The sequence below is a fragment of the Triticum aestivum genome, chromosome 1A (genome assembly GCF_018294505.1).
Source record: "Triticum aestivum cultivar Chinese Spring chromosome 1A, IWGSC CS RefSeq v2.1, whole genome shotgun sequence".
NCBI lineage: Eukaryota > Viridiplantae > Streptophyta > Magnoliopsida > Poales > Poaceae > Triticum > Triticum aestivum.
In genome coordinates, this window is record NC_057794.1 from 25,872,365 (window position 1) to 25,900,138 (window position 27,774).

General features: G+C 42.1%; 1 protein-coding gene across 1 annotated transcript; it reads left to right on the forward strand.

Moving 5' to 3' along the window:
• The first annotated feature begins 5,187 nt into the window (after positions 1 to 5,187).
• Positions 5,188 to 7,976, forward strand: LOC123187691 (histone-lysine N-methyltransferase family member SUVH9-like). Its single transcript, XM_044599613.1, has one exon. It carries the CDS (start codon positions 5,256 to 5,258, stop codon positions 7,194 to 7,196), a length of 1,941 nt encoding a protein of 646 aa, XP_044455548.1. The 5' UTR covers positions 5,188 to 5,255; the 3' UTR covers positions 7,197 to 7,976.
• The last annotated feature ends 19,798 nt before the right edge of the window (positions 7,977 to 27,774 follow it).

A 27,774-nucleotide genomic window follows, 5' to 3' on the forward strand; every position in this document is an offset into this window, starting at 1 on the left:
TAGACAGGACGAGGGCCGACGGGGGCGGATACCAAAACCATCGCACTATATAATAACAAGCAATAATAAAAGTGTAAATATGGCATGCGTTCCTGTTTTTCAGTACCTATTCTATTCATGATAACATGTTTGAAATTCAAGTACTGTCATTCTACGCTATCGCAATGCCATCTGCTTAGTTTGGACATCATGCTTCTGAATATCTTATGCATTGTTATTCATCAGTATGTACTTCATCTGTCTACCATACCATGTTATTTTTTTACATTGAAGTGTTGTTCTAGTGGTCTGTTGCAATGCCATCTTAGTTTCCCAATCATACACGCATATGTTGCCTTAGTGTTTTTCTGTATGTATTCCATATCTGTTCTAGCATTTTTTATAATTGAAGCACCATTCTTCTATATAAGGCATGCAAGGGGAAGACAGCTATGTTAGAATTTGAAGGGTTACAAACCAGGTCTTTGCAAAAGATCCAAATGCCAGGATATAGTAAATCAACTCCATTTTTCATAGATACTGCTCCAGCACAAAGAACCCCAACTCCTACTCATAATAAGCAGATTCCAGTGGCCAAAGAACTAGTCTACTCCAGTCCAGCAAAAATATGTCAACTCCATTCTAAGAAGCGTGTGTGTATATATCCTCGCATCATGAAATTTTATAGCATTTTGATCATATTTTCTACATGTTTCTTACCCATCTCTCTTTTAGAAAATAAGGTAAAACGATAGAAGACTTTCTGCACTGGGATCGTATTCGAGGAAAGTATCTTGCGGGAATTCTCTATGCTCCAATGCTGATGTAAGTACCTGTTGTATATCACTATATTTTTACATCAGTATGTATTTTGTTAATCGGCGAGAATCCAACATTTATCTGATCTAAATTTAGTTGTAGCAAAATGTTGATTTTTGTAAGGAAAATTGCCTAGTAGTTTTGCATACTGAGCTGCATGAGTGTACTATCACATATCATGCACATTCTTTGTGTCAATTTTGCTTTCGTATTACCTTACCTAGCCGATGATAGTTGTGTCATATTGTGTTAATTTGGTGTAGGCTGGTGTGGTCTGGTTGCCCAAACGTTCGTTGTGTCAATGTTGCTTTCCTATTATCTGACCTGGCCAATGATAGCAATGCCAGTGTGTTAATTTGGTGCAGACTGCTGAAGATAAGAAGACAAACTCTGAAAATAGCAAGGCAACGCCATTGTTTCTTTCCAATAAATCTAGGCCATGTAATATGGCAATAACTCTTGATTAATCTATTCGGTTCCCCTCCTAATTTATGTTATGATGCAGTGGTCGAGACACTCTCCCCTATTAATAATATAAGCCTGCCAAAATTTCCATCTGAATATGTTCAGTTTCCTCTGTCTCAAATGCAATGGAAAAATGTATGTTTGTGAACCAATTAATGGCTGAAGCAATGATGGAAATGGTGGAGGAATCAGAGGTGCACATTCATGCGTAACAACAACTGATCAATGTTTTCCGAGACAATGTAGCAAAGCAACAAGAACTTGCCCACATGCTTATGGGCGTCATCCGTGCTGAGGTTGCAGATTGTGATGTTGTAGATCGTTAGGTTCTGTTCATTTATTTGCACTGGCATCAATCTTTGATTGCCTAGTGGATGTAATTTCCTGTAATATATGTTGGATGTGCAACGTTTTTTCCTGTATGTCATACCTTTGCTTAGCGCGCCTCGCATTCCAGCTGAATGGTCGCTATGAAGCTAAAAAACAATGAAATTATTAGTTAGCAGGAACAGTCGTGGGCCCTATATGAAGGAAGCAGCCCACTGGCCTTAATGAGCTTCCCTAATGGGCTCGCAGGGGCCAAAATTCTCATAGGCCTTTGATTGATCGGTTTTGGTACTGTGCATAATTACTCGTCGTAATGGGCTCAAATTAACTAATTGGGCCTACAGAAAAGTTCGAACTTTAGTGGACCCATTAAGTTAATGGGCCGTTACCAAGCCGAAATTTAATGGTCGGCCTTGTTACCTCCCGGGTCGTTAACAGGCCGACATCTAAACGGGCAACAGGTGGACCCATTTGATTTCACGAGCCGTTAACAAGCCGATACTAAGGTCAGGCTACATATGGCCCAACTATACTGTGGGCCTTTAGCAGGCCGAAAGAGACAGCGGACTCGTACTAGACCATGAAGAGCATGGGCCGCTAAAAGGCCGAAAGTCAGGTCGTATTGTATATGGCCCAACTGTGTTGTGGGCCTTTAGCAGGCCGAAAGAGAAACCGAGCTGGTATTGGACCATGAAGAGCATGGGTCGTTAAAAGGCCAAAACTCAGGTTCGACTACAAATGGCCTAACTCATTTATGGGCCGTCAACAGGATGAAAGACACGCCAGGCCGGAAATTGACCCAACACTTAAATGTGTCGCTAAAAGGCCGAAAGACGTACATCCTGAAAATTGGCCCATCCCTTGAATAGGTCGTTAACATGCCGAAACCACATTGGGCCGATATTGTGCCCAAATATATAGCGGGCTGTTAACGTGCTCGAACGAACGATGGGCTGCAATGGTGTCAAATTGTTAATGGGTCGTTGACGGGCCGAATAGGCATATCTCATATGAGTCGTGGGCTTAAATGGACCTGACACAAGTAGGCCTTATATGGGCCAGCCTACTAATTTTTACTGGGCCAGCCTTTTTCACCGGAATGGGCCACTATTAGGTCGTGACACATGTCGACCTATCATAAGTGCTTCCTGTCCAACGAGTGGATGACATCTGTCCCAACGGTGAGCCAACACGTGTTTCCTCTGACCAATGAGAATTTTACACGTGGAAAATCCCCATTGGTCCGGGCTGTTAATGGGTTATCGGATCCAAAACTGGACCCGATAGCTTAACGGCGACCCGTTACGGTGGATGCCACATGTCGGTTACCCTTAACGAAAACACTTCCATGACGTGTCATTTATCGTTATGGAAGTGGACACTTCCGTGATGATAATTTTGGTAATGTCATGGAACACTTCTACGACAACACATGTATGACTATCTTGATTCCGTCATAAAATCGTCATGGATGTATATGCATGACAAAAAACGTGACATACTGTGACAAACACGTATCATCACGGAAGTGTATTTTTTTGTAATGGTAGATGTTCCTAGTTCTAGAAACCCTTGGCTAAACTTTGTGATGAATTTTAAGCACATGTCAAATGTATCGTTGGTTTCCGATCATCCACTAGGTTTTGGCTTGATTAGTGGACCCGGGATGGTCTGTTGAAGGATTACTCCTCTACTATTTTCTCGTATTGTGGAGATCCTGTTGCACACATTTCTGAGCTCCATGCTAGGAATTGGGACTTGGGTATTGATGTTCGTTGACACCTTGTGTGATGGACCAATGACAATTGCTTATAACCTTGCTTCGTAACCACTCAACTGACAAGGATATAGGAACTTGGCCTCATATCTCTTTTGATAATTTCTCAGTTAAATCCTTATATAGCAGGCTTTGCTCTGAAGCTTGTACTACTAAATTTAAAGGTGTACTTGAAGAGCTTGTATCCCGTTTAAACCAAAAAAATTCCTATGGCAAGCGATTCAGGACGTTTGCCATCCAGTGGCCAAATTATAAAGTGACATACCAGCTAACGCAATATGCACTCTTTTGTGTAGAGATTCAGAATGTGGAGAATATTATGTATCGGCCCCCTAGTTAAATTCATGTGGAGTTGTGTGCGCTCATGTCTAAACATCACTTGGGATCCAAAAACTTTGCTCAACTTCGTAGGTTCCTTGGTCCTCTATCTCCTCAATTGTGCGTCTTTGTTGGTGGCTTTTGTTGTTGTTTCTTGGTCTTTATGGACTAACTATAGTAAATTCATTATTGAGCACATTTTTAGCTTAGCCTACTGTCTCTCTTTTCAAACTGATTGTCATATTACAAAAACGCAGACGGTCGCTAAAGCGTGAGACACCCATGATGTGGAGCTCAAGATCAATCTTCTATCGCTTCCATGGCATTGATGAGTCGCTTGTTTCACCTTTTATCCCTAGTTTACTAGCATTTGTGGCATGCGTGCCCTACCATTGACATGTTGGCCTTGTAACAACTCTAGTTTATGTTTGAACCTATTATACTGTTGAAGCATGTATATGTATGACTTGCTCTGTTATGCTTTGGTTTTTCTTAGAGCATCTTCAAGAGACTCCTTTTTCCAACAAATTATTGGGAGCTCCTAAAGAACCACTCCTCACTATTTAGGAAAATTGGGCCTCTCCCAATACTCACCCAATAAGTGGCATGTCAGCACACCACCCGAGTAACCTGTCAGAACACCATGTCGCCATCCGGACCACCACGCCATCGCGGCGGATGCCGGACCACTACGCCATCGACGTCACAGTCACAAGATCACCATGCCACCTCCGCTGCAGGTCGCCAAACTATCGTGAAACCACCGTCGTGGGTTGTCGGACCCTCGCTATCGTCACTGGACCACAACGCAACCACCAAAAGCCACCCACCGCATGTCGCTGGACCACCGTCGTGGCTACCCACCATGGTCACCGCTCATTGACAAGTGGGCCACATATGTTAGATTTTGTATTACCTAATTGTCTATGCATAGAAACGGGCATACATATTCTAGTGATTCAACATCAAATCGTGTCTGCCATATATACCTTACAACGACCATATTCTAAGTTTTGATAAGATTTGATTTGATTTAAGTATTGGTAGGGGAAGGCAATGAAAATTTTGATTTAGTTGATGATCCGAGAAGATTTGAATTGATTTTGGTATGGATAGAGAACGCAAGGAAAGTTTTAATTCAGTTCGGGTTTTGATAACATTTGATTTGATTGAGTTAATGCAGGATATGGTGGAAAATTGACGTACAAGAGAAGAAAGTAAAACGAAGAAGAGATACGATGGACAGAGGCAAACGTACAACCACCAACTCTTCGGATTAAGAAAAAAATTACTCCCAGATAATTCAGAGTGTGTGGTTTTGAGAAAACATCCAACTACAAATTCTTCCTAAATTATTGTGAGACCCTCAATAATTCTTTATTGTGAAAACGTGTTTAGTTGTGTTTGAGAAGTTATTATAAAGTCGGGCTATCGCTTTTTCTCAGAAAATTGAAGATACTACGACAATTGCCTTTTGCCGTCATAAAGTGGGGAATAGTAGAGAGAGAGACTCAGGCATTCGGCGATTCGGCGTAGCAACTTGCAGAGTAAAGTGAGAAGAGACAGAGCAATGGCGTCCTCGCCGCCGCCGCCGCCGCCGCCGCAGCCCCTCCCCACGCAGATCCCCCTTACCCCAAAGCCCGACCCCGACGCCCCGCAGTCCCCCAGCACCGTCCCGTCCACCGCCCTCATCCCCAAGCTCGAACCCATTGCTCTTACCCCCGAGCTCTGCGATCTTTATCGCCGGGAGCTCGAGCCCTCCCCCGACGGCCACCCGGACTTCGCCGGCCACCTCCACTTCACGCAGCAGCAGATCGACGCCGTCCCCGCCGACCGCCGCCTCGTCGTCTCCAATCCGCAACCCGAGCCCAGCCCACAAGGTTCCATTCCCCCCGCGCACTCTGACACATCCGTCTCCTCCTCTTCGTCGACCGCCAAGAAGCGCGCCCGCGGCGGCGAGATGGTGCGCGTCAATACCGTCACGCCTCAGGACCACATCCACTTCCGGTCCCTGGTCCGCCGCGCGCGCCTCACCTTCGAGGCGCTCCGCGGGATCTACCAGCGGGAGGAGTCGTACGACGGCGGCCCCCGCAACCGCTTCGACCTGCGCGCCTCCAGCAAGATGCTCTCCCGGGGCCTCTGGCTCTACCGGGACGTGCGCATCGTCGGGCCCATCCCGGGCGTCCTCGTCGGCGACGCCTTCCACTACCGCGCCGAGCTCTGCGTCGTCGGCCTCCACTGCACCCCGCAGGCCGGCATCGGCTACATCCCCGCCAGCCTCGTCAGCGAGGGCCACCCCGTCGCCACCAGCATCGTCTCCTCCGGCGGCTACCTCGACGACGAGGACAACGGCCAGGTCCTCGTATACAGCGGCAGCGGCGGCCGCCAGCGCAACCGCGTCGAGCACCACGCCGACCAGACGCTCGAGCGCGGCAACCTCGCGCTCCACTACAGCTGCCACTACGGCGTCGAGGTGCGGGTCATCCGCTGCCACGCCTGCGACTCCAGCCCCAGCCGCAAGGTGTACGTGTACGACGGCCTCTACAAGGCCGTCAGCTCCACCTACGAGCCGGGCAAGTCCGGCCGCCATGTCTGCAAGTACACGCTGGTGCGCATCCCCGGCCAGGAGGAGCTCGGCAGCAGCAACTGGTGCCTGGCCAAGGACATCAAGGACAAGCTGCTGGCCAACCAGGCCCTCCCGCCCGGCTACATCTCGCCGGACCTCTCCAACGGCAGGGAGGTGCTCCGCGTCCCCGTCTTCAACGGCGTGGACCACGAGAGCTCTCTCCTCGACTTCGACTACATTGCCCGTCCTGAATTTCCGTTGCCGCTGGTGAAGCAGCAGCACTGGGGCTGCCATTGCGTGACCTCGCCGTGCGGGCCCGAGTGCGGCTGCGTGATCAAGAACGGCGGCGGCGGCCCGGTGTACAATGAGGACGGTACCCTCGTCAGGGGCAGGCCGGTGGTGTACGAGTGCGGCGCGCTCTGCGGCTGCCCCATGAGCTGCGCGAACCGCGCGACCCAGCGCGGGATGAAGCACACACTGGAGGTGTTCCGGTCCATGGAGACCGAGTGGGGCGTCAGGACGCTCGACCTCATACAGCCGGGCGCCTTCGTGTGCGAGTACAGCGGAGACGTCGTGGTCACCACCGGCGAGTGCGAGTTGGCCATGGACGAGGGCTCCATCATCGACCCAAAGAGGTTCCCCAAGAGATGGAGCGAGTGGGGGGATGCCTCTCCTGCACTCGTTGGGGATGATGATGACAAGGTGCCCCGCCCCCAATTCCCCCATTTCCAAGAGCCGGGCTATGTGCTCGACGTGTCCCGCAGGAGGAACTTGGCCAGCTACATCAGCCACAGCTGCACTCCCAATGTGTTCGTCCAGTACGTCGTCCGTGGCGGCGAAAACGAATCGTGCCCTCACCTCATGGTGTTCGCCATGGATGCCATCCCGCCCATGCGCGAGCTCAGCATCGACTACGGCATGGATGATCAGCAAATCTGTGCATGATGAGACAGTCCAGCGACGCCAGGTTCGACTCGATGGACTGAAGGTGCGCTGTCTGTGAAACTTAGAGACCAGTTGAAGGATTTTTTGGTAGCTAGTGTTCGTTATATATATATATATATATATATATATATATATATATATATATATATACTGCTTTTCACTTTTGCTGAAGGTTGAACCACCATTCCCCTGAATTGTGAAAGCGCAACAGAGGGGAGCCCCCTAGCTAGCTGTTGACATTAGTGCCTGTAGGCTGTAGGTTTTTACTTGCTAGCTGTTGGTACAATCTTAAGCAGGTTTATGTCCAAGAATTTAGTTTATCTTTTGCCTTGTCTGTGGCCTTATTATTTACAGTGCGCAAAAGCTTGAAACCATAGTTGCAGACACACTACAAGTAAACCAACCTGTTTGCTGTTGAGTTGTTTGGAAGATGATAGTCAAGAAGAGCTGAAGTTACTAGTCGGTCCATGTAGCGAAAATACAAAGGTGAACATGGGTGCACGCACCCATGTGCATAGTAAATTCATAAAAATACTAGAAAAAGGTATAAAAATTCTGAAATTTCACGGTATGAAACTTAGTCGATCATTCTACTCACATGTGAAATTTCATGGTGTTATGACACCCATGGTATTCTTAGTGAAGAAAGGACAAACGCGACCATACTATTCATTAAGCATTGTTTTTTTTAATATAGCTTCGGTTTTGTCATTTTTGCCCAGATTACCACGGATGTGATTTCTTCGTGAAACTTCATATGCAAGTATACCGGTTGACTATTTATATTAAAAAATAAATTTTTTTCTAGCATTTTTTGAATTTACTATTCATAAAGGGTGTGCACGCACCCATGTTCATAAAGGGTAGTCATGGGCTGACTGCAATCTCGAATAGGGTGGTTGGTTGGGGACGTGCCTTTTCTGATCCGAAGCTCACGTGAGCTCTGGCGAACAGTAAAATGAAAAGAAAAAAAATGTTTTGATGGGTTGTGAAGCTTTCGGGTTGGTTGGTTACTTGAACTGCTTTCATGTCCGGTGGGATGCTGCAGCTGGTGTTGAGTTGTAGTGGAGCTGGTTTCTCGTGTGTCTCCACCGCATGAAAGTATTCCCTCCGTTCCAAATTACTCGTCGTGGTTTTAGTTTAAATTTCGCGACGAAATTTAAACTAAAACCACGACGAGTAATTTGGAACGGAAGGAGTAGTTGCCAGTACACACGTGTTGCAGAAAGATTGCAGTGAAGCCACGTGATGTGTGCTTGGAGATTCAGGACACTGGCACTCTACCCTGTACGTATTCATTTCCGTTTCAGCCTTGAATTCATCTGTTCAGTACACTATCGTACCAAGAAGAGAGAACCTTTTGAGCGGTCACGCGCGAGCTTATCACGTTTGAAAAGTATCCAGGGCTAGGCAGAGAATCCAGGAATTTGAAAAGTATTAGTCGTAGTAGTTGTAATTAATTTTTTGTAATCTGTGCATCCTTTCGTTTGACTCTTTCATCCGGCATTTCTAAATTTCTTGACTCCCTTTTTCATGCATTCACGTCTCGATCTTCCCATTCTCATACATGCACAATTAAATGTTTCTTTCAATTGTGTTTTTTGAGGGCACATGACAGGCTCGTTCCCACAACCTCAAACATAACGTTGGTCTATCACGGTGTGTCTTGGTCGTGATGCAGCTCCTTAACCGCCCTATGCACCTGAATGGAGGTAGTACGTGCAATTCATATTAATATTAGCAATATATTGATTACATTGCACACTAATACTCCCTCCGTCCGGGTTTATTAGGCCTAAAGACAACTTCTCTTAGACCAAGACACATAGTAATTTGCTCACATTAATTATTCCATTCCACTCCCAATGCACTCTCTCACATGCATGCAGCCAATGAAAAAACACACATGAAGTGTATTAACTTTTCAGCCATGGCACCAATAACAATAGCTTTCAATACAACCAATGAAATGGTTGCATGCATGCACCTTTCCAATGCGGGGCCTTATAAAAGGGGACATGCTTGTGATGCTGAGAGGCCTAATAAACCTGGACGGAGGGAGTATTTGCCAAGATCATAATTACACGTTGATATTAGGTAATATATAATAAATTGGTTAGCGCTACCTCTAACATAATGTATGTTATTAATTAGGTGGGGATGCCATTCTTTATTTTTTTTGACCTGGGGAGGATGTTATTATTGTTATTGTTAAACACCGAAACAATATAGACCATTTGATAGACGCGGTTTAACGGGTGAGATGTGTTGGATCTCCACAACTCTTTTTTTTTTGTGTCAATATGGATGCTTTGCCCATTGATGCTAAAACTGAGCATCCATATCATGAGTCATTTTGTTACTCTCACCAACACATGAATACACAATGACTTTAAATAGACTCCGATTTGATGTGTTGTGTTGCTTCGCAGTGGTTTGCTTTTTGCGTCCGAGTTGTCATGACTCAGTAATTGACACACACAGGTTGCCTTTGACAGCCATGCGCTTCACACTATTCCCCCCTTTCATTATCATTATATATACAAAATTTCAAGTGCTGAATGTGCAGTGACTCATTTGTTGGTAGGATGAGACGCTATGTGAAATGCTGGCGTGCTAAAAAGGCATGGGCAAAACAAACACAAAGTCATCAACAACACGGAAAGTAAATAAAAACAAGAAATTTTTCGCAGACCATCGCCTAACCCATTTGTCGCAGAGCATAATGAGCGATTTCCACATAGAGATGCCTCGCGACAAATTTCAATTTTACGGGGAACCAAAAAATACAAAAATGTATGAACTTTTTAATCAAGTACACAAATTGTGATAACAGTTAACATGTTCTTGCGAGATGTGCAAAATCAAAACATGTTGATATGTTATATGAATTTATTTTGATGTTTTTTTAGTCAATCTGCATGATATACTGAAGGCGCCATGAACCGGCACAATCAGTAGCAGGCACTATGACTAGTGTTGAATTCAGCGAATAAGTGATGCAACATGTGTCCCCCCCCCCCCCCCCCCCCCCCTATATTATATACACTAGCTAAATACCGTGTGTTGCTACAAAATGGAAAAGGTATATCCTAAGACATTGAGTCAAGATACTTCTGTTATGAGCATGACTGTCAAGCTAAATTATTTACCGCCCCAGGATACACATTGATCCTCATCTATGAGAACCACCATGACCTAATTAGCTTCTTCATTTTATATGTACTTACATTTTTTTCCAATCCACATCATGAAAATGCACTATGCTTTGTAAACTGGATATATTACCATGTAAGTGAGCCATGCGGCTCGGGGTAAACAATGAACAAGAGTACAGGGGGTACATACATGAGAGAGGGGAAGGATTATGCACGCGGCCACACTAGAGCGTCGGGTGGCCCGCAAAGCAGTCAAGCCACACGCTAGGTTGTTACTTGCTTAGACCGATAAATAGACTTCCATTTGACGTGCTAGGTTGCTTTTCGGTACATTTTCCTTTTGGGTCGAAGGTATGGGGGTTGGTTAGATTAAAGCCTACTCCCTCCGTTCGAAATTACTTGTCTCGGAAATGGACGTATCTAGAACTAAAATACATCTAAATACATCTATTTTCACGACAAATAATTCCGAACGGAGGGAGTAGATGCCAAGCGAAAAATTTGGCGTTGACCAAGTGCCCAGTGCCTGTTTGGACGGAGGCCAATTAATTGGCTTGCTCGGGCTGCCCGGGGTGGTTCTCCAGTTTATTCTTTTGCCAACTCTTTGGTGAGACGTGGGCAGCTGGATGGTCTGTGAATTTTTGGGTCCGCTGGTAGTTTTGTAGGGCAGCGAAGCTGACATTCAAGCGCACCCATAGTGACTTAACACAACCGGAAGCAGGTGATACACCCGATATTGCCTTCGACAAATGTGCGTTTGAGACAATTTAGCCCTTTCATTATCTATCCATACTAGTAAATGTGTACATGTAATGCACATTAAAATTAGGAAGGAAAAAAGGTGGTAAGCAATCCAAACTACTCAAAAAGATTAGGAAGAAAATTAATTGCATTTTTATATTCAGTAATATATCAATTAAGCATTAATAATATGATTAGCACACATATGTTGATATATTAATTGCATGCTAAATATGTTGAGCGCTCTTCATTAGAGCAATCTAGGTTGTTGGATTAACATGATTTGATGACCGAGATTAATTGGATGAGCCCCTTTGGATTATTTTTTTCAATATTGGTATAGATATATACTCCTTCCATCCATATATATAGGGTCTAATACATTTTTCAAGATTGTCTTTGACTATTGATAAGATTAAATAATATATGAGATGTATAATGTGAAAATTATATCATTAGAAGCTTCCTCCATGCATGAATTTGAATGCGTGATTTGTCTAACCTGTATGTCATATATTATTGCTCTATCATGTGGTTTAAATTTGCTTCGAAAAACACATTAGGCCCAATATATATATGTGGATGGAAGGAGTACATATCTCTCTACTATTAGAGGGAGTTGGTCGTTCGGTTCCTCGCCTCCAGGGTTTCCCTCCCACTACGATAGCTCCAACATATTTTAGTCGGCCCCTCTCAATCAAGTAATCTATATTTATCTATATCTATACCAATATAAAAAGACCCAAAGGGGCAGATCCAACTGATCTCGGCCATCGAACTAAGTCAATCCAACGACCTAGACTGCTCCAATGGCGAGCGTTAAATGTGTTTAACATGCAATTAATAGCATACCAAATATTGCACTAATCACACGATTACATAAATAATAGCATACCTAATATACGCGTGCAATTAATATATTGCCTAAATATTAACGTGCATTGCACATGCGCATTTACTATAACTTGCAAAAATCTGAACGGAATCATAACTTTCCTTTCATTCTCAACGATCCCTCTCAATCAAGTAATAACTTGCAAAAATTTGAACGGAGCATGACTTTCCTTTCCTCACATAGATCCTCTCATCCCTACTGAAAAATCTTTATTATTAAATGGGAGTTGATCGTTCGCTTCCTCGCCTTTGGGATTTCCCTCCCTAATATGATCGCTCACACATATCTTAGCCGATCCCTGTCAATCAAGTAATAACTTACAATATTTTGAAAGGAATCATAACTTCTCTTTCCTTCTCAATCAAGTAATACTCCATCCATAAAGAAATATAAGAGTGTTTAGAATACTAAAGTAGTGATCTAAATACTCTTATATTTCTTTACAGAGGGAGTAACTTGCAAAAAATTGAATGGATTATAACTTTCCTTTCCACGGCAGAGATCCTCTCATCCATGCTAAAAAAAGCAATTGCGACACACAAATACATGAATCATCCCAGCGAGGAACACCGCCCATCCGTTGATCCGCTGATGGGCATTGATACATGGAGAGAGAAGAAAAAGAATAAAAATCTGATCCATATCTTCCTTCGATATGAGAGAGAGAGAGAGAGAGAAAGAGAGAGAGAGAGAGAGAGTTTCAAAGGGAGGACCCCAATAACTGGTTGACGGCAACTCTGGGGAGGAGCTTAATACTCCCCAGAGTGAACGAATCGTTCGGCCTGAAAAGGACAAGTTATTGAACGATTTCGTACGCTGATATATACTCCCTCCGTCTGAAAAAGCTTGTCAGCGCGAACCATGGGCCAAAAAATGCTACTGTCTCTCCCAACAAATAAAGGGAAAACAAAAGGCCTAAAAGCACCGGGCCAAAAAACATTCCTAAAAAATAATCAAGGAAGTTCATGCTACACAACAGTAAAGTTGCCATGCTCTAGTGAATAAAACTACCACATATATTTGAAAAGATCAAGTGTATTATAACTAATGCACAAAAAGATTTGCCATGCTTGTACAAAATGTTATATTACAACAAGTTAAAAAAAATGCAAGATGTTGAAAAATACACTTCATGGCAATTGATGTGCAAAAGTTTTGCACATGATATGGGACTAAAAAGTACTAGTGAGTTTTTGAATTTGAAACATGGGAAGAAATAACACTAGTGATGGTACTCGGACGAAGGTGCCACAATATGTTATTTGCCGGGCCAACAAAAAATGTAGGTAAGAACGAATACTACACACCAGGGCCGCTCACAGGCTTGTGTAATCATCCGCGTTAGGGCTTCTAATGCCTCCCATCGGCACCGCTGCCGGTCTACCTCGTCCCCTATGGTTTTAGGGCCATGGAGGCGTGGTGGATCCCAAAAAATATTCAAACAAATGAGAATTTTGAAAAAGTTCATGGAACAAAAAAAAATGTACCTGATTTCAAATAATGTTCACAAAATTAAAAAAATGCTCATGATTTAAAAAAATGCTAGTGAATTTGGATATTGATGAACATTTTTTAAAATTACGGTGAATAAATTTTGAATATGACAAACATTTTTTGAGTTAGATGAAATGGACGACTTTTTTCAAATTCTATGATCAAAATTTGAATTTGATGAACTTTTTTAGAAACCGATGAAGAAATTTTGAAACTGATGAGATTTTTTTGAAAACAATAAACTTATTTTAAATACGATGAACACATTTTGAATTTTGATTAATATTTTTTAAATCCCAATGAACAAAAAAACAATTTGATGAACATTTTTTGAATAGAATGAACAAAAAAATGTTCGTGAATGTGAAAAACCATATTTGCAAAAGGGTGTGAAAAATAAAAGAAAGACAAAGAGAAAGAAAGAGGAAAAGAAAAAACGAAAATAAGGAAAAACGAAATGAAAAAAAAGAAGTAAAATGGGATCCAGCGCGTCAGGGGGGTACACGCACCCTTGCTCGGCGGCGCCTTACGTGCTGAATAGGAAGTGTCGTCTTGATTCCAGAGAGACAGACCAAAATCACTAATTAAACAGCACTCTTTGTAAAGGTCACCCATTTCCCCTAGTTTTATATCTTAAACCGTGCGTCCAAATATCAAACCATTTCCACCGTTGGAATCCTCGTGTCGAGATCTTTCAAATTAGATCTCATGTTGATAGGTTTTGACGAAAAAAAATTCACAAAAGATAGATAAAAACCAGTGCCTGTGACTGAAGCAAAACCGTGCATCTCACAAAATGAAAAACAAAACATTTTTTCCTTTTCCGAGAGGCACCTCTCATGGAAGCAAAACTGTGCCTCTGACGGAAGGAAAAAAAAAGAAAACACATTTTTTTTTCATTTTCGAGAGGCATGGCCATGCCTTTCGTGGAAGTAAAACCATACCTCACATGGAAGAAGAAAAATGAGCTTTTTCCGTATCCAAGAGGTACGGCCGGCCTCTCGCAAAAGCAAAAAGTGCCTCTAACGAAAGAGAAAATGTGTTTTTTCATTTCTAAGAGGCACTGTCGGAAGCAAAAAGAAAAAAGAAACGCCTTTTTTCGTTTTGTATGCCTCTCGCGGAAGCAAAAAAGACGTGTGTTTTTGCAAATTTTCTCCTTAAATGTTCTTTTGTCGAAAAGCTAAGAAAAATACTCCCTCTGTAAAGAAATATAAAAGTGTTTAGATCACTACACTACTCTAGTGATCTAAATGCTTTTATATTTCTTTGTAGAGGGAGTACCATCTAAAAAGCTAGAAACGCGTGCAAAAAAAAAACAAATCTGAAGGCAGCGCTCAGACCGCGGCACGTGGCGGCGGCTGAGAGCGCGCCAGGTCAGCCCACCCCAAGTGTCCCTTCAGATAGACCGTTCACTTGCCTGAACCGGCGTGGCAATGGGCCAGCCCACTGCCGCTATTCGTTCAATCGTTTTTCATTCTTTCCTTTCGTTCGTTCTTTCACTCGATCTCATTTTTCTTTTTCTTTCCATTTTTATTTTTACACTTTTTGTATTTTCCAAAATACAGATATTTCGGAAAAATACTTAAGATTGAATAATGTGTGTGCAGTGCTAAAACAAGTGTTGGTGAAAAAATGTTGACAGTATCTGAAAAAATGTTTGTGCAGTGCTAAAACACGTTAGTGCAACTATAAAAAAAATGTTGATGGCATCTGAAAAAAAACATTACTTATTTCAGAAAACCATTTCAACACTTATTTTAAGAAAAACTTTTAACACATATTCGAGCAACAATGTTGAAAAACATGTGTTTTTAAAATAATGTTTTATCATGTATTTGAAAATTTTACAACCTATATAAAATAAAATTTCAGTTGTATACAAAATATGTACAAATGTGTGTGCCACAAAGTAGATATCGAAACATGTATGTAAAAAAATGTTAATCATTGTATTTAAAAATGGTAATCATGTATTTAAAAATTGTTAGACATGTATAAAAAATATTCTTGATTTGTACAAAAATGTAAACATCAAAATATACATTTTAAGTATATGTTAATCATGTATTTTTTAACTCTTGAACATGCATAAAAATAATGTTTCATATGTATTCGAATAATGTACAAGGTGTATGGGAAACAATTAGAGATTACAACATATATAATGAAAAATAGACATAAAAAGTATAAGTTTACAAATATGTTAATCATGTATTGAGAAAAATGTTAAATGTGTATATAAAAAATGTTCTTGATGTATACGAGAAATGTTGAATGTGTACTGGAAAAAAGCATGTGTTGAACATAATAAAAACTGATGAAAATCAACAAAATCATAAGGAAAAAACTAATAAGAACAAAAAAAGCATAAAGAAAATAAAAACCAAAGAAAACCAATGCAAAATATGAACCAACAAAGAACAATGAAGAAAAAACAAAGAAATCAAAACTAGTGAAAATTGAGAAAGAACAAAAAAAGCAAAGAAAGAAAATCAGTAAGCACCATGAAAGAAACAAGAAAACCGATAAAAGCAAAGAAAAACAAAACTGAAGAAAAACCAGTGAAGAAACAAAAGAAAGCGAAAAAGGAAAAAAAAAACTAGAGGAACCAGTATATCCACCAAGCGAGGGAGCGATATGAAGGTAGCAAATGGAGCGACCAATCTAAGCTAATAGACCGGCTTGATACGTGCGCTTCAAGTGAGAGGAATGCTATACTTACTACAAGATTGATATAGCATTCGCGCGTGCCCTGATGCTTATTTATGTCAAAGAGACGGCCGGACAAACATGCATCCTCCGACTGGGCCAGCCTATCTTGCGTCTAGCGACCCGAGTCCAGTAGCCAGTTGTCTATAGAGGATCCTTTTTTCTAGCATTTTAATTATTTTCATTTTTAAATATGGAATAATATATTTTTATATTTTGATGTTTTTTCAAAGATAACTTTTTTTTCTTTCAAATATTAGAATATTTTTTGTAAACGTGAACATGTTTTCACAGTTCTGATGTTTTTACACAGAAGCATTTTTCAAAGTTTGCGACTTTTTGGGAACGCCAAAGCATTTTTCAAAGTCTGATCTATCTCTATGTTTGTAGTGCGCACCAACCCTTTTCCAAAATGGCCCGTGTTGTGTTCAGGGCTTTGCAAGACGAACCGTGTTGCGCTCCGTCGAACCGTTTCCTAATGTTCATGTAAAACAACGTCTCCGCTACAACGTGGTCTATGTTCAACCGTCTCGGCTGCTACCCCGTCCTTTGCAGCATGCCTCGTGTTGTGACTACACATTGGCCATGTTGCAATTTCAGGCTGAGCTCCCACACACGTGTCACACGCCTCACGCTACCCTCGTTCTTTGCAACATGAGCCATGTTGCAAGCATAGGCTCAACTCCCACACGGCCACACGACTCAGTTGAGCGCTAGTCCTTTTCTAAAAGAAAATCCTTTCTGGTAGTATTATCATAGTGGAGGAACATCGTATATATATATCTACTATACTGAAGTGTGTACTTTGAAATAAATAGAGACACGTGTTGCAGCTATGCCCATCCAGATTTAGGTGCACACGTCCATAATTAGCCCGCGGAGGCCGGGTGCCGCCTAAGCATGCATGCAGAGGATAAAATGGACCCATCCATGGAGCTCACCGGCCGGACGTCCCTCGTTCTGTCCAACTAATTAGTACGCGCGTTTCTGTTCGACACACGTACCTGCGCAGGCGCGGCGCGGGGATCGATGAAGGCCAACGGCAGCAAGAGCATGTCGGCGTCCCTGACGTGTAACCTGGCGCCCAGCCGCGGCGACGACGGACCGCCGCAGCCGCAGACGGCCACCTGCTGCACGGCGCTGCAGCGGGGCTTCCCGGCGGACGGGAAGCCGACGCAGTCGCGGTTCGCCCCGGTGAGGACGCCCGGCTCGGCGGCCATGATGCTGAACGCCGGCGACAACGGCCCTATAGAGGAGGAGCCGGAGGAGGGGGAGGGGCAGGCACAGCAGCAGCAGCAGAAGCAGGCCACGACGCCTACGAAGAGGGCGGCGGCGGCGACGACCAAGACGATGATCAAGAAGATGGTGCGCAAGTGCAAGTCGTCGGTGGCGGACGTGGACGTGGCGCGGCTCGGCGACGGGGCCCCGCAGACGCCGCGTCTCCGGCGCAGCGGCGCCATCCGCCGGGACTGGAGCTTCGAGGACCTCCGCGGCGGCAACAACGCCGCCTAGGCACCTGTAAAAGCCATGCATGATCCCACAGTTCGAATCAAGATCGACATGCATGCAATGCAAGCGTGTGTGACTGCCCAGCCAGGCAGCTTTGATCCGACTGGCCTGCGTCAATGCTGACAGTATACAACAAATTTGATCATGGTTAACAACAAATTTCTCTGCGTGGGGTAGTGGCTCGAGTATATATGTCATGTATATCTGTATAGTGCAAGGTAACTGTTCTCTACGGTGCAATGTACATATGAATGTCATTCATTGTTGCGAATAATCGTCCATTCTTCATACCCAACTTGCTAGGCATCAAAGGTTGTTGTTGTTGTTGAAATCCCAAAACAAAAAAAAAACAAAATGCAAACATACCTTTGGGCCTTTCGGCACCAGTATCTCGTTGGACGTTATCTTGCTCTCATTGACGTCTGGGCCAAGGAATTCGCCCGAAGTCGACTGCCGGTTTGCCAAAATAGCATGCGCTTTGCCGATTGTTTGTATTGATGACCACAATTAAAGCCAACCTCAAAAGATGGAGACAATCATCTTTGTGCATATTTGTAGTGGTTTCACCCCGGGCTTGACGCGACGTAGATCTAGTTATTACCATCTCCCCGGGAGAACTTGGAGAAACATGCCACCTCCATAAGGTATAATGTCAACTAGCACAAGTACAAGGCCCACATCATGACATCCTTGCACGCATTGCTCCTCAGAGCTGAAATTCCATTCACTTATCGATGGTGGTGACTGAACAGCCGTCGAGACAAAAGACCAAATGAGAAGGATTTAATTCCGGAAGACGTCGCCGACCCACCATGTTCATGAAGTCACAAACACCACCCCCAAGCTCCAACATATCACCATGGCACCGTTAGGAAAGCTTTCAAAGCCAAACAACCAAGGATAAACAACATAGTGTGATGTATAGCATCTCTACAATTGAAACAAAATGATTGGCCTTGAAACCAAACTGTAGGACCACTTCAGCCTTGATAACGCTAGTGTCGATGCCTATGCAGAGGTCAAATAGATGGACAGTCACCCAATTCGGCCTAAATGGGTCAAATGTGCAGTGGTCCATTTACATTTTTGTACTTTTAGATAAAAGAAATATATTAATTAAGTATTTAGAAAATTCTATAAATGTTTATAAAATATTTTGTTAAAGTAAATTAAATATTTATAAAAATATCACAAACAAATTATAAAAAAATCGGTGCGTATATATAAAATGTTCAATGTGTATTTAGGAAACAATATTCGCTGTATTTTCAAAACGTTGTCGTACATTGAAAAAGACACTAGAAAAGTTCAATGTATATTAGAAAAATGTTCAATACATATTTGTAAAGTGTTCATGGTACATTTTGAAAGAAAATAATGTACAGAAAAAATATAAAATCAAAACACAGAAAATGAAAAAACAGAATAAACAAGAAGAAACCAGGAAAAAAGAAGAAGGAAACCCAACAAGTCAAATAAAAAGAAAAAGAAACCTGCTGAAAATCGGATGAAACAAAAAACCGAAAAACAATCTAACTTAACATTTTCCACGCGCGACCTTGGGCCGGCCAAGGTGCGGGGCGGGTCTCCCTTGTGTTTTTTCGTTTCTTTCTATTTTTTGTTTTGTTTCTTTTTTCCTACTTTTAAAAATCTAGACATTTATAAAAAAATATAGAATTTCAAAGAGATCTGAACTGCCAGGAAAATAATTTCACAAAATTCAAAAATATTTACGGATTCAGATATGTTCACAAATACTAAAAAATGATCCTTTTTTCAATTTTGATGAAAAAATCGCATTTATTAAGAACATGTTTTTAGTTTTGATGACCATGCTTATATTTGATCAACAAATTTTAAAATTCATTAACTTTCATTTTAATTAAAAAATTGTATTCGAGAACATTTTTAGAATCTTATGAACATATTTGGATATGATTAATTTTTTTAGTTCAATGAATAAATTTTCAATTTCAAAAACACAGCCCAGATTTCAGAAAAAGTTTAAGAATTTGGAAACAAAAACCGAAAGGATAATTTGAAACGGATGCGATCGCTGGTGGGTTCGCTCGAACGGATGCGTTTACAGGTGCCTACACTTGAAAAAACGAGTGAACCGTTAATAATTTGAAAAAACTGAAAAAATCGCGAAAAATAAAAAACAATTGTGAATTCAAAAATGTTCGCGGATCTTGAAGAACAGTTCATAATTTTTTTATAAAAAATAACATGCAATCGTAAAAAAAGTTCATCAAATTTTCTAAAATTCTCATCGGATTTGTAAAGAATTCATTGGATTTGAAAAAAGAGTTTATCAAATCTGAAAAAAGTTTATCAAAATTGAAAAAAGTTCATCAGATTTGAAAAAAAGTTCATCGAATTTGAAAAAAATCATCAGATCAAAAAAAATTCATCTCAATTGAAAATGAATTCATCAATTTTTATAAAAGTTTACAGGAGTTCACAACGAAGTATCATTACATATATGCAGTCATGGCAGGGTGACTAGAACCTAGCGTTTGCAGCGAAGTGGTTCCTTGTTTGAACCCTTGTTCATGAATTTTCTTTCTCTAAAAACAGAAGAAAAAAAGACAGCAAATCGAGCTGAACCCAGCTACACGGTTCCAGGCGCCGGTTTGCAGAAACTTCAATAACCGGCGCTTCCAGCGCCAAATAGGCACTGCATTTCTCAGGTTCGTTCGCTGTAGTTTTAGTCGTACGTAACGTTTCTTGGGTTCATTCGAGTGTGTCGGTCACTGTAGCCTATAGTTTCATTGTTTTGTTTCCTGTTTCTTTTTTGGATTTCTTTGGTTCCTTCCAGATTTTTACCGTTTCTTGCTACTTTTCCTTCGGTTTTCTAAGGGTTTATTTGTTTATTTTTTGTTTTCATTTATTCAGTTCACTTTATTTTATGTTACCTTTTCCTTTGGTTTATTTTGTTTCTTTTTCGGATTTAGTATTTTTTTTGTTTCCTTTGTTTCTTTTTGGTTTTCATTCTATATTTTTTGTATATATGTGAACATCATTTTACTAGTACATGTTTACCATTTATCAAATACAAATTTAACATTCATTAATAGATGATCAATAATTTTTCTCTACAAATTTAAAAAATTCAAATGCTTGATTAATATTTTTCCAACTCAAGATTAACATTTTCCGAATTTACTTCCGATCAACACCTTTTTCTATACATTTTAGACACTTTTTTAAGTGCTGGATTAATGGTTTTCAAATAAAATATTGAAAAAACTGCATGGTCAACATTTCTTCTATACACATGTAACATTTTACAAACGTTTGATTAACATTTTTCAAACACTTGTTCAACATTTTTTCAAATGCTTGATTACCATTTTTCGTATGCATGAACAATGTTTTTCATCATTTCTCTTATACATGGTCAAAAAAAAATTCTATACACATTTAACATTTCCAAATGCTTGATTAACATTCGTCGAATTCTTGTTCAACATTTATTTCAAGTGATATATTAACATTTTTGTATACATGATCATAAAAAGTTCATCATTTCTTAATAAATGATCAAAAAAATTATAAATGTTCATCATTGTCTGAATGCTTGGTCAACATTTTTTCAATAATTGTTCAACATTTTCCAAATATTTGTTGGAAAATTTTCAAATACTTGTTCAACATTTTCCAAACATTTTTTGTTGAGTGTTTTTCTAATATTATGTGTTTTGAATATTATAAAATAGAACCAAAGTACAAAAATAATGGAAAAAACGAAAACTAAAATTATAAAAATAAATACATAAAGAAATGTTGAACAAGTATTTGAGAACGGCGACGGCGTTCTCAAAACTTGTTACGTCGCTGGGTTTGACCGCCATGTCATAGTCCAGATCGTTTTTTCTTCGAAACTGGCCCCAAATCCAATCCAGGCGTGGCGAGCTCGGATGAGAACGGCGACGGCGTTGTCCATTACGGTCATGCAGCGGAGGTGGAGCGCTCGATCGAGCAGCGCGATGAGCACAGCGACCCAGGGAGTGGCGTCGAGCTGCACATGTACTGTATGTATGTCTCCATGTCACCGTGGGGCGTGAACCCGCCGCACACCCACTCGTCGAGCTGCAGCCTGCGCAAGGCGCGCCGCCGCCGACCCGCTGAACGGGGGACCCGAGAAGGAGGAGCCGACGAGTAGCTCGGACAAGCCCTCTGCACGCACCTCCATTGACAGCGTTAGTCGTGCCGTTGGTCAAGCACAAGCTCCGCCGAGGCCACGTTCTGAGTTCTGACAAGGTCGGCGTTCTGTTTCACACAAGCGTCCGTGCGTGTTGGGTTGATGACGTCGCGCTCGAACCGGTCGACGGGTCGAACCGACTCCGAGCTCGCGCCATGGACACACGGATGCATGGCAGAGCAACCGCCACCGGCGTGTGTGCTGGTGTGCTGGTGTGGTTAATGGTTATGCGCGAGTGTGTGCGCGCGTCACCGGCGACGGCGAGCCTCGCCGTGCTGCAGCTCCCCGGTCGCCTCCACCTTCTGCGGGCACTGCCGCGAGTCACAATGGCTCCACACCTATGTCCTTCTTCTGTTTCTGGACGCGCGCCAACCGCTGGACGAAATGCCTAGTAGAGTTAAACTGAGAAGGAAGAAGAAGATTACCATGTGGGCGTCGACCTGTCAAAACCATGCCAGGTCAGCATGAAAACTGCTTTTGTTGAGTCAAGGGATTAAACTAATCTAGTTTGAGAAGTTTAGGGATCAAGTTTTGCCAGTTTTGAAGTTGAGGTACCATTTCTATACTTTCAAGAAAATTTAGGGACGAAAAATATATTTTTTCCAAAATTAAAAGAAAAAGAAACATAGACAAAAAAGAAAACGAACCAGAAACCTTTTAGAAGTTCCCAAAACCGATAAAAACCGCTCGAAACCCTTCCCGAAACCAAAATAGTTATACGTACAATAGATGGGCCAACCCAATTGCTCGCTTGATCGCGCGGTCTGTGTGATTGGTCGACTTTTTGACGCAAGATGCATCAAATAGGAATTTTCTATAGGGGCGCCGATGAATAGCTCCCGAGGTATAGTTAATTGTGTTGACCCATTAGGAGTCCCTGTTGGGGTTCTAGTGGAAGCAACTAACTGAGAAGTGCTCGTTCAGTGACCTCTTCACAGCGTCATTAGGGTGGGCTGAGAGCATGCCACTTGGTGCATTCCCAGCCGTCATCATGTGTCACACTTTGGACGCTTCCCCGAATTTTTTTTTATTTTAATTTTCCGCACACATTTTCGGCTGTTTAGATGGGGTTTTTAGTTTTTTTTTGCCTTTTCGGTTTTTCACCGGTCTTTCTTAACTTTTCGACAAAAAAAATCCGGGCTAAATTTTTGTTTGAACGAAAAACTGCGTTTTTTTGCTTTCACGAGAGGGACGTTTTTTCTTCCGCGAGAGGCACGGCCGTGCCTTTGGAAATGAAAATAAACACGTTTTCTTTTTTTTTGTTGCTTTCGCGAGAGGCACGATTTTACTTTCCTGGGAGCCACGGTTTGCTTCCATGAGAGGTACGCCATGCCTCTCGGAAATTAAAAAAAAAACTGTTTTCTTTCTTCTTTGCTTTCACTAGAGGCACGGTTTTGCTTCCACGAGAGGCACGACCGTGCTTCTCGGAAACAAGAACAGATGTGTTTTTTTCTTCCGCGAAGCATGATTTTGCTTTCACGAGAGGCACAGGTTTGCTTCCATGAGAGGCACGGCCGTGCTTCACAGAAATGAAAAAAATGCATTTTTTCCTTCCGCGACAGGCACAGTGAAAGATTATGGATGTAGCCTAGAGGGGAGGGGGTGAATAGGCGCTTTAAAATAAATACGGTTTAGGCTTGAACAGATGCAGAAAAAACTAGCGTTTAATTAGTCAAGCACAAAATCTAAATCGTCTAGGCTCACCTATATGCACCAACAACTTATGCTAAGTAAGATAAACAACTAAGTGATAGCAAGATATATATCATGTCATACTATGGCTATCACAAGGTAAAGTGCATAAGTAAAGGGCACGGGTAAGAGATAACCGAGGCACGTGGAGACGACGATGTATCCTGAAGTTCACACCCTTGTGGATGCTAATCTCCGTTTGGAGCGGTGTGGAGGCGCAATGCGCCTCAAGAAGCCACTAGGGTCACTGTAATCTCCTCACGCCCTCGCACAATGCAAGATGTCGTGATTCCACTAAGGGAACCTTGATGGCGGTCACAGAACCCGTACAAATGGAGACCCTTGGGGTGGTCACCGAACCCGTACACTTTGGCAACCCTTGGGGCGGTCACCGGAATGCGTACAAATTGCTCGAGGCAATCTCCACAACTCAATTGGAGACCCCGACGCTTTCCCGGAGCTTTACACCATAATGATTGAGCTACGAAGCACCACCAACCGTCTAGCGCACCCAAACACCTAAGAGGAACAAGCTCCAGGGTACCAAGCACCCAAGTGTAATAAGCTTCTCAACTTTGCACCATCACGTATCACCGTGGAGAACTCAAACCAATGCAACTAATGCAATGGCAAGAACACACGAAGTGGTCAAGTCCCTCACTCCCAAATCACACCAAAGCAACAAAAGCTATGGAGGAATATGAGAGAAAGAACAAGGAGAACACCAAGAACTTCAAGATCTAGATCCAAAGGGTTTCCCTAACATAGAGGAGAAAGTGATTGGTGAAAATGTAGATCTAGATCTCCTCTCTCTTTTCCCTCATGAACTAGCAAGAATCATTGGAGGGATTAAGAGATAGCAAGCTCGAAGAAGGTCAACAATGGGAGAAGAACACGAGCTCAAGAGATAAGAACCAATGGGGAAGAAGGCCCCCTTAAATAGGCCTCCCCAAATCCAACTGTTATGTGCAATGGATGCACACAAGCGGTACTACCACTCCAGGGAGCGGCACTAACGCTAGGGCGGAAGTACCCAGAGTATAGTGCACAGGAGAAGCATCTCGAGGCGGCAGTACCGCCGGGGCAGTACTACCGCTCGACCCAGCAGTAATACCGCTGAGGTTCAAGTATACAAGAGAAAAGCAGTACTACTGTCCCTTACAGCCGCCCTACAACCGCGGAGAGGAAAACGAGCCCACATGCAATAAAATTGGCGGAAGTAGCAACAGTAGTCGATCGTGGAAGTACCGCGACACTGGATTGCGGAAGTACTGGCAGGCGGTACTACCTCTAGTGAGCTTCAAAATAGCCCAAGCAAACAAATGGAAGTAGGAAAATCAGAACTGCCATAACTTCTGCATATGAGCTTCGAATTGAGCAAACACGAGCTTGTTGGATAGATGACGACGAGTACTATCCAAACAGCAACAAATGCCAATGATATAGAGATGTGAGACCTCTATGAATGAAGAACCGGTAAAAACCCCCAACATCGAAAACATCATAGAAGATGCATGTGAACTCCATTTTCGATGAACTCGAGCTTGTCATGAAGGTGACCATAAGCTCCAAATCTTAGCAGGAGAAGAACCAAACAAGAACCAAGAAAGATGATGCAAGGATGCAATGGTTTGAGCTCTCTACGAACAATACGATCAAGCTACTCACTCGAGAGCCCCCCTTGATAGTACAACAATCGATCATATAGCCTGGTCTCCCAACTACCACCATGATACCGGTAAAATAGAAACCTATCAAGGGCAAACCTTTGCCTTGCACAAAGTCCACTTGAGATAGATGATGAAGATCTTGACATCCACAAGTTGGACCACCTTTCTTGATTGTGTTGGCTCGATGAAGACCAGCTGATTGCTCCCCCATACTCCACTATGGGTGAGCCACTCTTCGGCACATCTTCACAAGTCCATTGACACCACAACGGACGGCAAGCTTCAAGCACGATCTCTTCGTGATGCTCCACTTGAACTTTGCTACTTCTTGAGTTTGCGTTGGTTTTTTCCTTGAAAAGGAAAGGGTGATGCAGCAAAGTAGAGATAAGTATTTCCCTCAGTTAGAGAACCAAGGTATCGATCCAGTAGGAGGCACAAGCAAGTCTCCAGTCTATGCACCTGCACAAACAATCAAACACTTGCACCCAACGCAATAAAGGGGTGGTCAATCCCTTCACGATCAATTGCAATGGTGAGATCTGATAGAGTTAGATATAAAAGATTACTAAAACATAAAACAAAATAAAAACAAATAAATTGCAGCAAGGTATTTTTGGTTTTTTTGGTTTATAGATATGAAAATATATGATTGAAAATAGTCCCGGGGCCATAGGTTTCACTAGAGGCTTTCTCTCTTGAAAGAAAGCATACGGTGGGTGAAAAATTACTGTCGAGCAATTGATAAAAAAGCGCAGTTATGATGATATCTAAGGCAATGATTATGAATATAGGCATCATGTCCATGTCAAGTAGACCGAAACAATTCTCCATCTACTGCTGTTACTCCACACATCGACCACTATCCAGCATGCATCTAGAGTATTAAGTTCAGAAAACAGAGTAACGCATTAAGTAATATGACATGATGTAGAGGGATAAACTCAAGCAATATGATGAAAATCCCATCTTTTTATCCTTGCCGGCAACAATACAATACGTGCCTCGCTACCCCTACTATGTCACTGGGTGAGGACACCGCAAGATTGAACCCAAAACTAAGCACCTCTCCCATTGCAAGAAATACCAATCTAGTTGGCCAAACCAAACTGATATTTTGAAGAGAAATACAAAGATATCAAATCATGCATATAAGAATTCAGAGAAGATTCAAATAATTTTCATAGATAATCTGATCATAAATCCACAATTCATCGGATCTCGACAAACATACCTCAAAAAAAGATTACATCGGATAGATCTCCAAGAACATCGAGGAGAACATGTTATTGAGGATCAAAGAGAGAGAATAAGCCATCTAGCTACTAGCATACTAATAAAGCAATCATGTCTTCTCAAAATAACATGGCCAAAGAAAGTTATCCCTATAAAATCATATTGTCTAGCTATGCTCCATATTCATCACACAAAGTATTAAATCATGCACAACCCCGATGACAAGCCAAGCAATTGTTTCATACTTTTGATGTTCTCAAACTTTTTCAATTTTCACACAATACATGAGCGTGAGCCATGGATATAGCACTATAGGTGGAATAGAATATGGTGGTTGTGGAGAAGACAAAAAGAAGGAGATAGTCTCACATCAACTAGGCGTATCAACGTGCTATGGAGATGCGCATCAATAGATATCAATGTGAGTGAGTAGGGATTGCCATGCAACGGGTGCACTAGAGCTATAAGTGTATGAAAGCTCAAAAGAAACTAAGTGGGCCTGCATCCAAATCGCTTGCTCACGAAGACCTAGGGCAACTTGAGGAAGCCCATCATTGGAATATACAAGCCAAGTTCTATAATGAAAAATTCCCACTAGTATATGAAAGTGACAAAATAGGAGACTCTCTATCATGAAGATCATGGTGCTACTTTGAAGCACAAGTGTGGAAAAGGGATAGTAGCATTGTCCCATCTATATTTTCTTTCATTTTTTATTTTGGGCTCTTTGTCCTCTCTTTTTTCTCTCCGTTTTTTTCTTTTTATTTTCATCCGGAGTCTCATCCCGACTTGTGGGGAAATGATAGTCTCCATCATCCTTTCCTCACATGGGACAATGCTCTAATAATGATGATCATCACACTTTTATTTACTTGACAACTCAAGAATTACAACTCAATACTAAAACAAATATATGACTCTATATGAATGCCTCCGGCTGTGTATCGGGATGTGCAATGACCCAAGAGTGACATGTATTAAAAAATATGAATGCTGGCTTTACCACAAATACGATGTCAACTACATGATCATGCAAAGCAATATGACAATGATGAAGCGTGTCATAATAAACGGGGCGGTGGAAGTTGCATGGCAATATATCTTAGAATGGCTATGGAAATGCCATAATAGGTAGGTACGGTGGCTGTTTTGAGGAAGGTATATGGTGGGTGTAATGCACCGGTGAGAATTGCACGGTAGTAGAGTGGCTAGCAAAGGTAGAAGGGTGAGAGTGCGTATAATCCATGGACTCAACATTAGTCATAAAGAA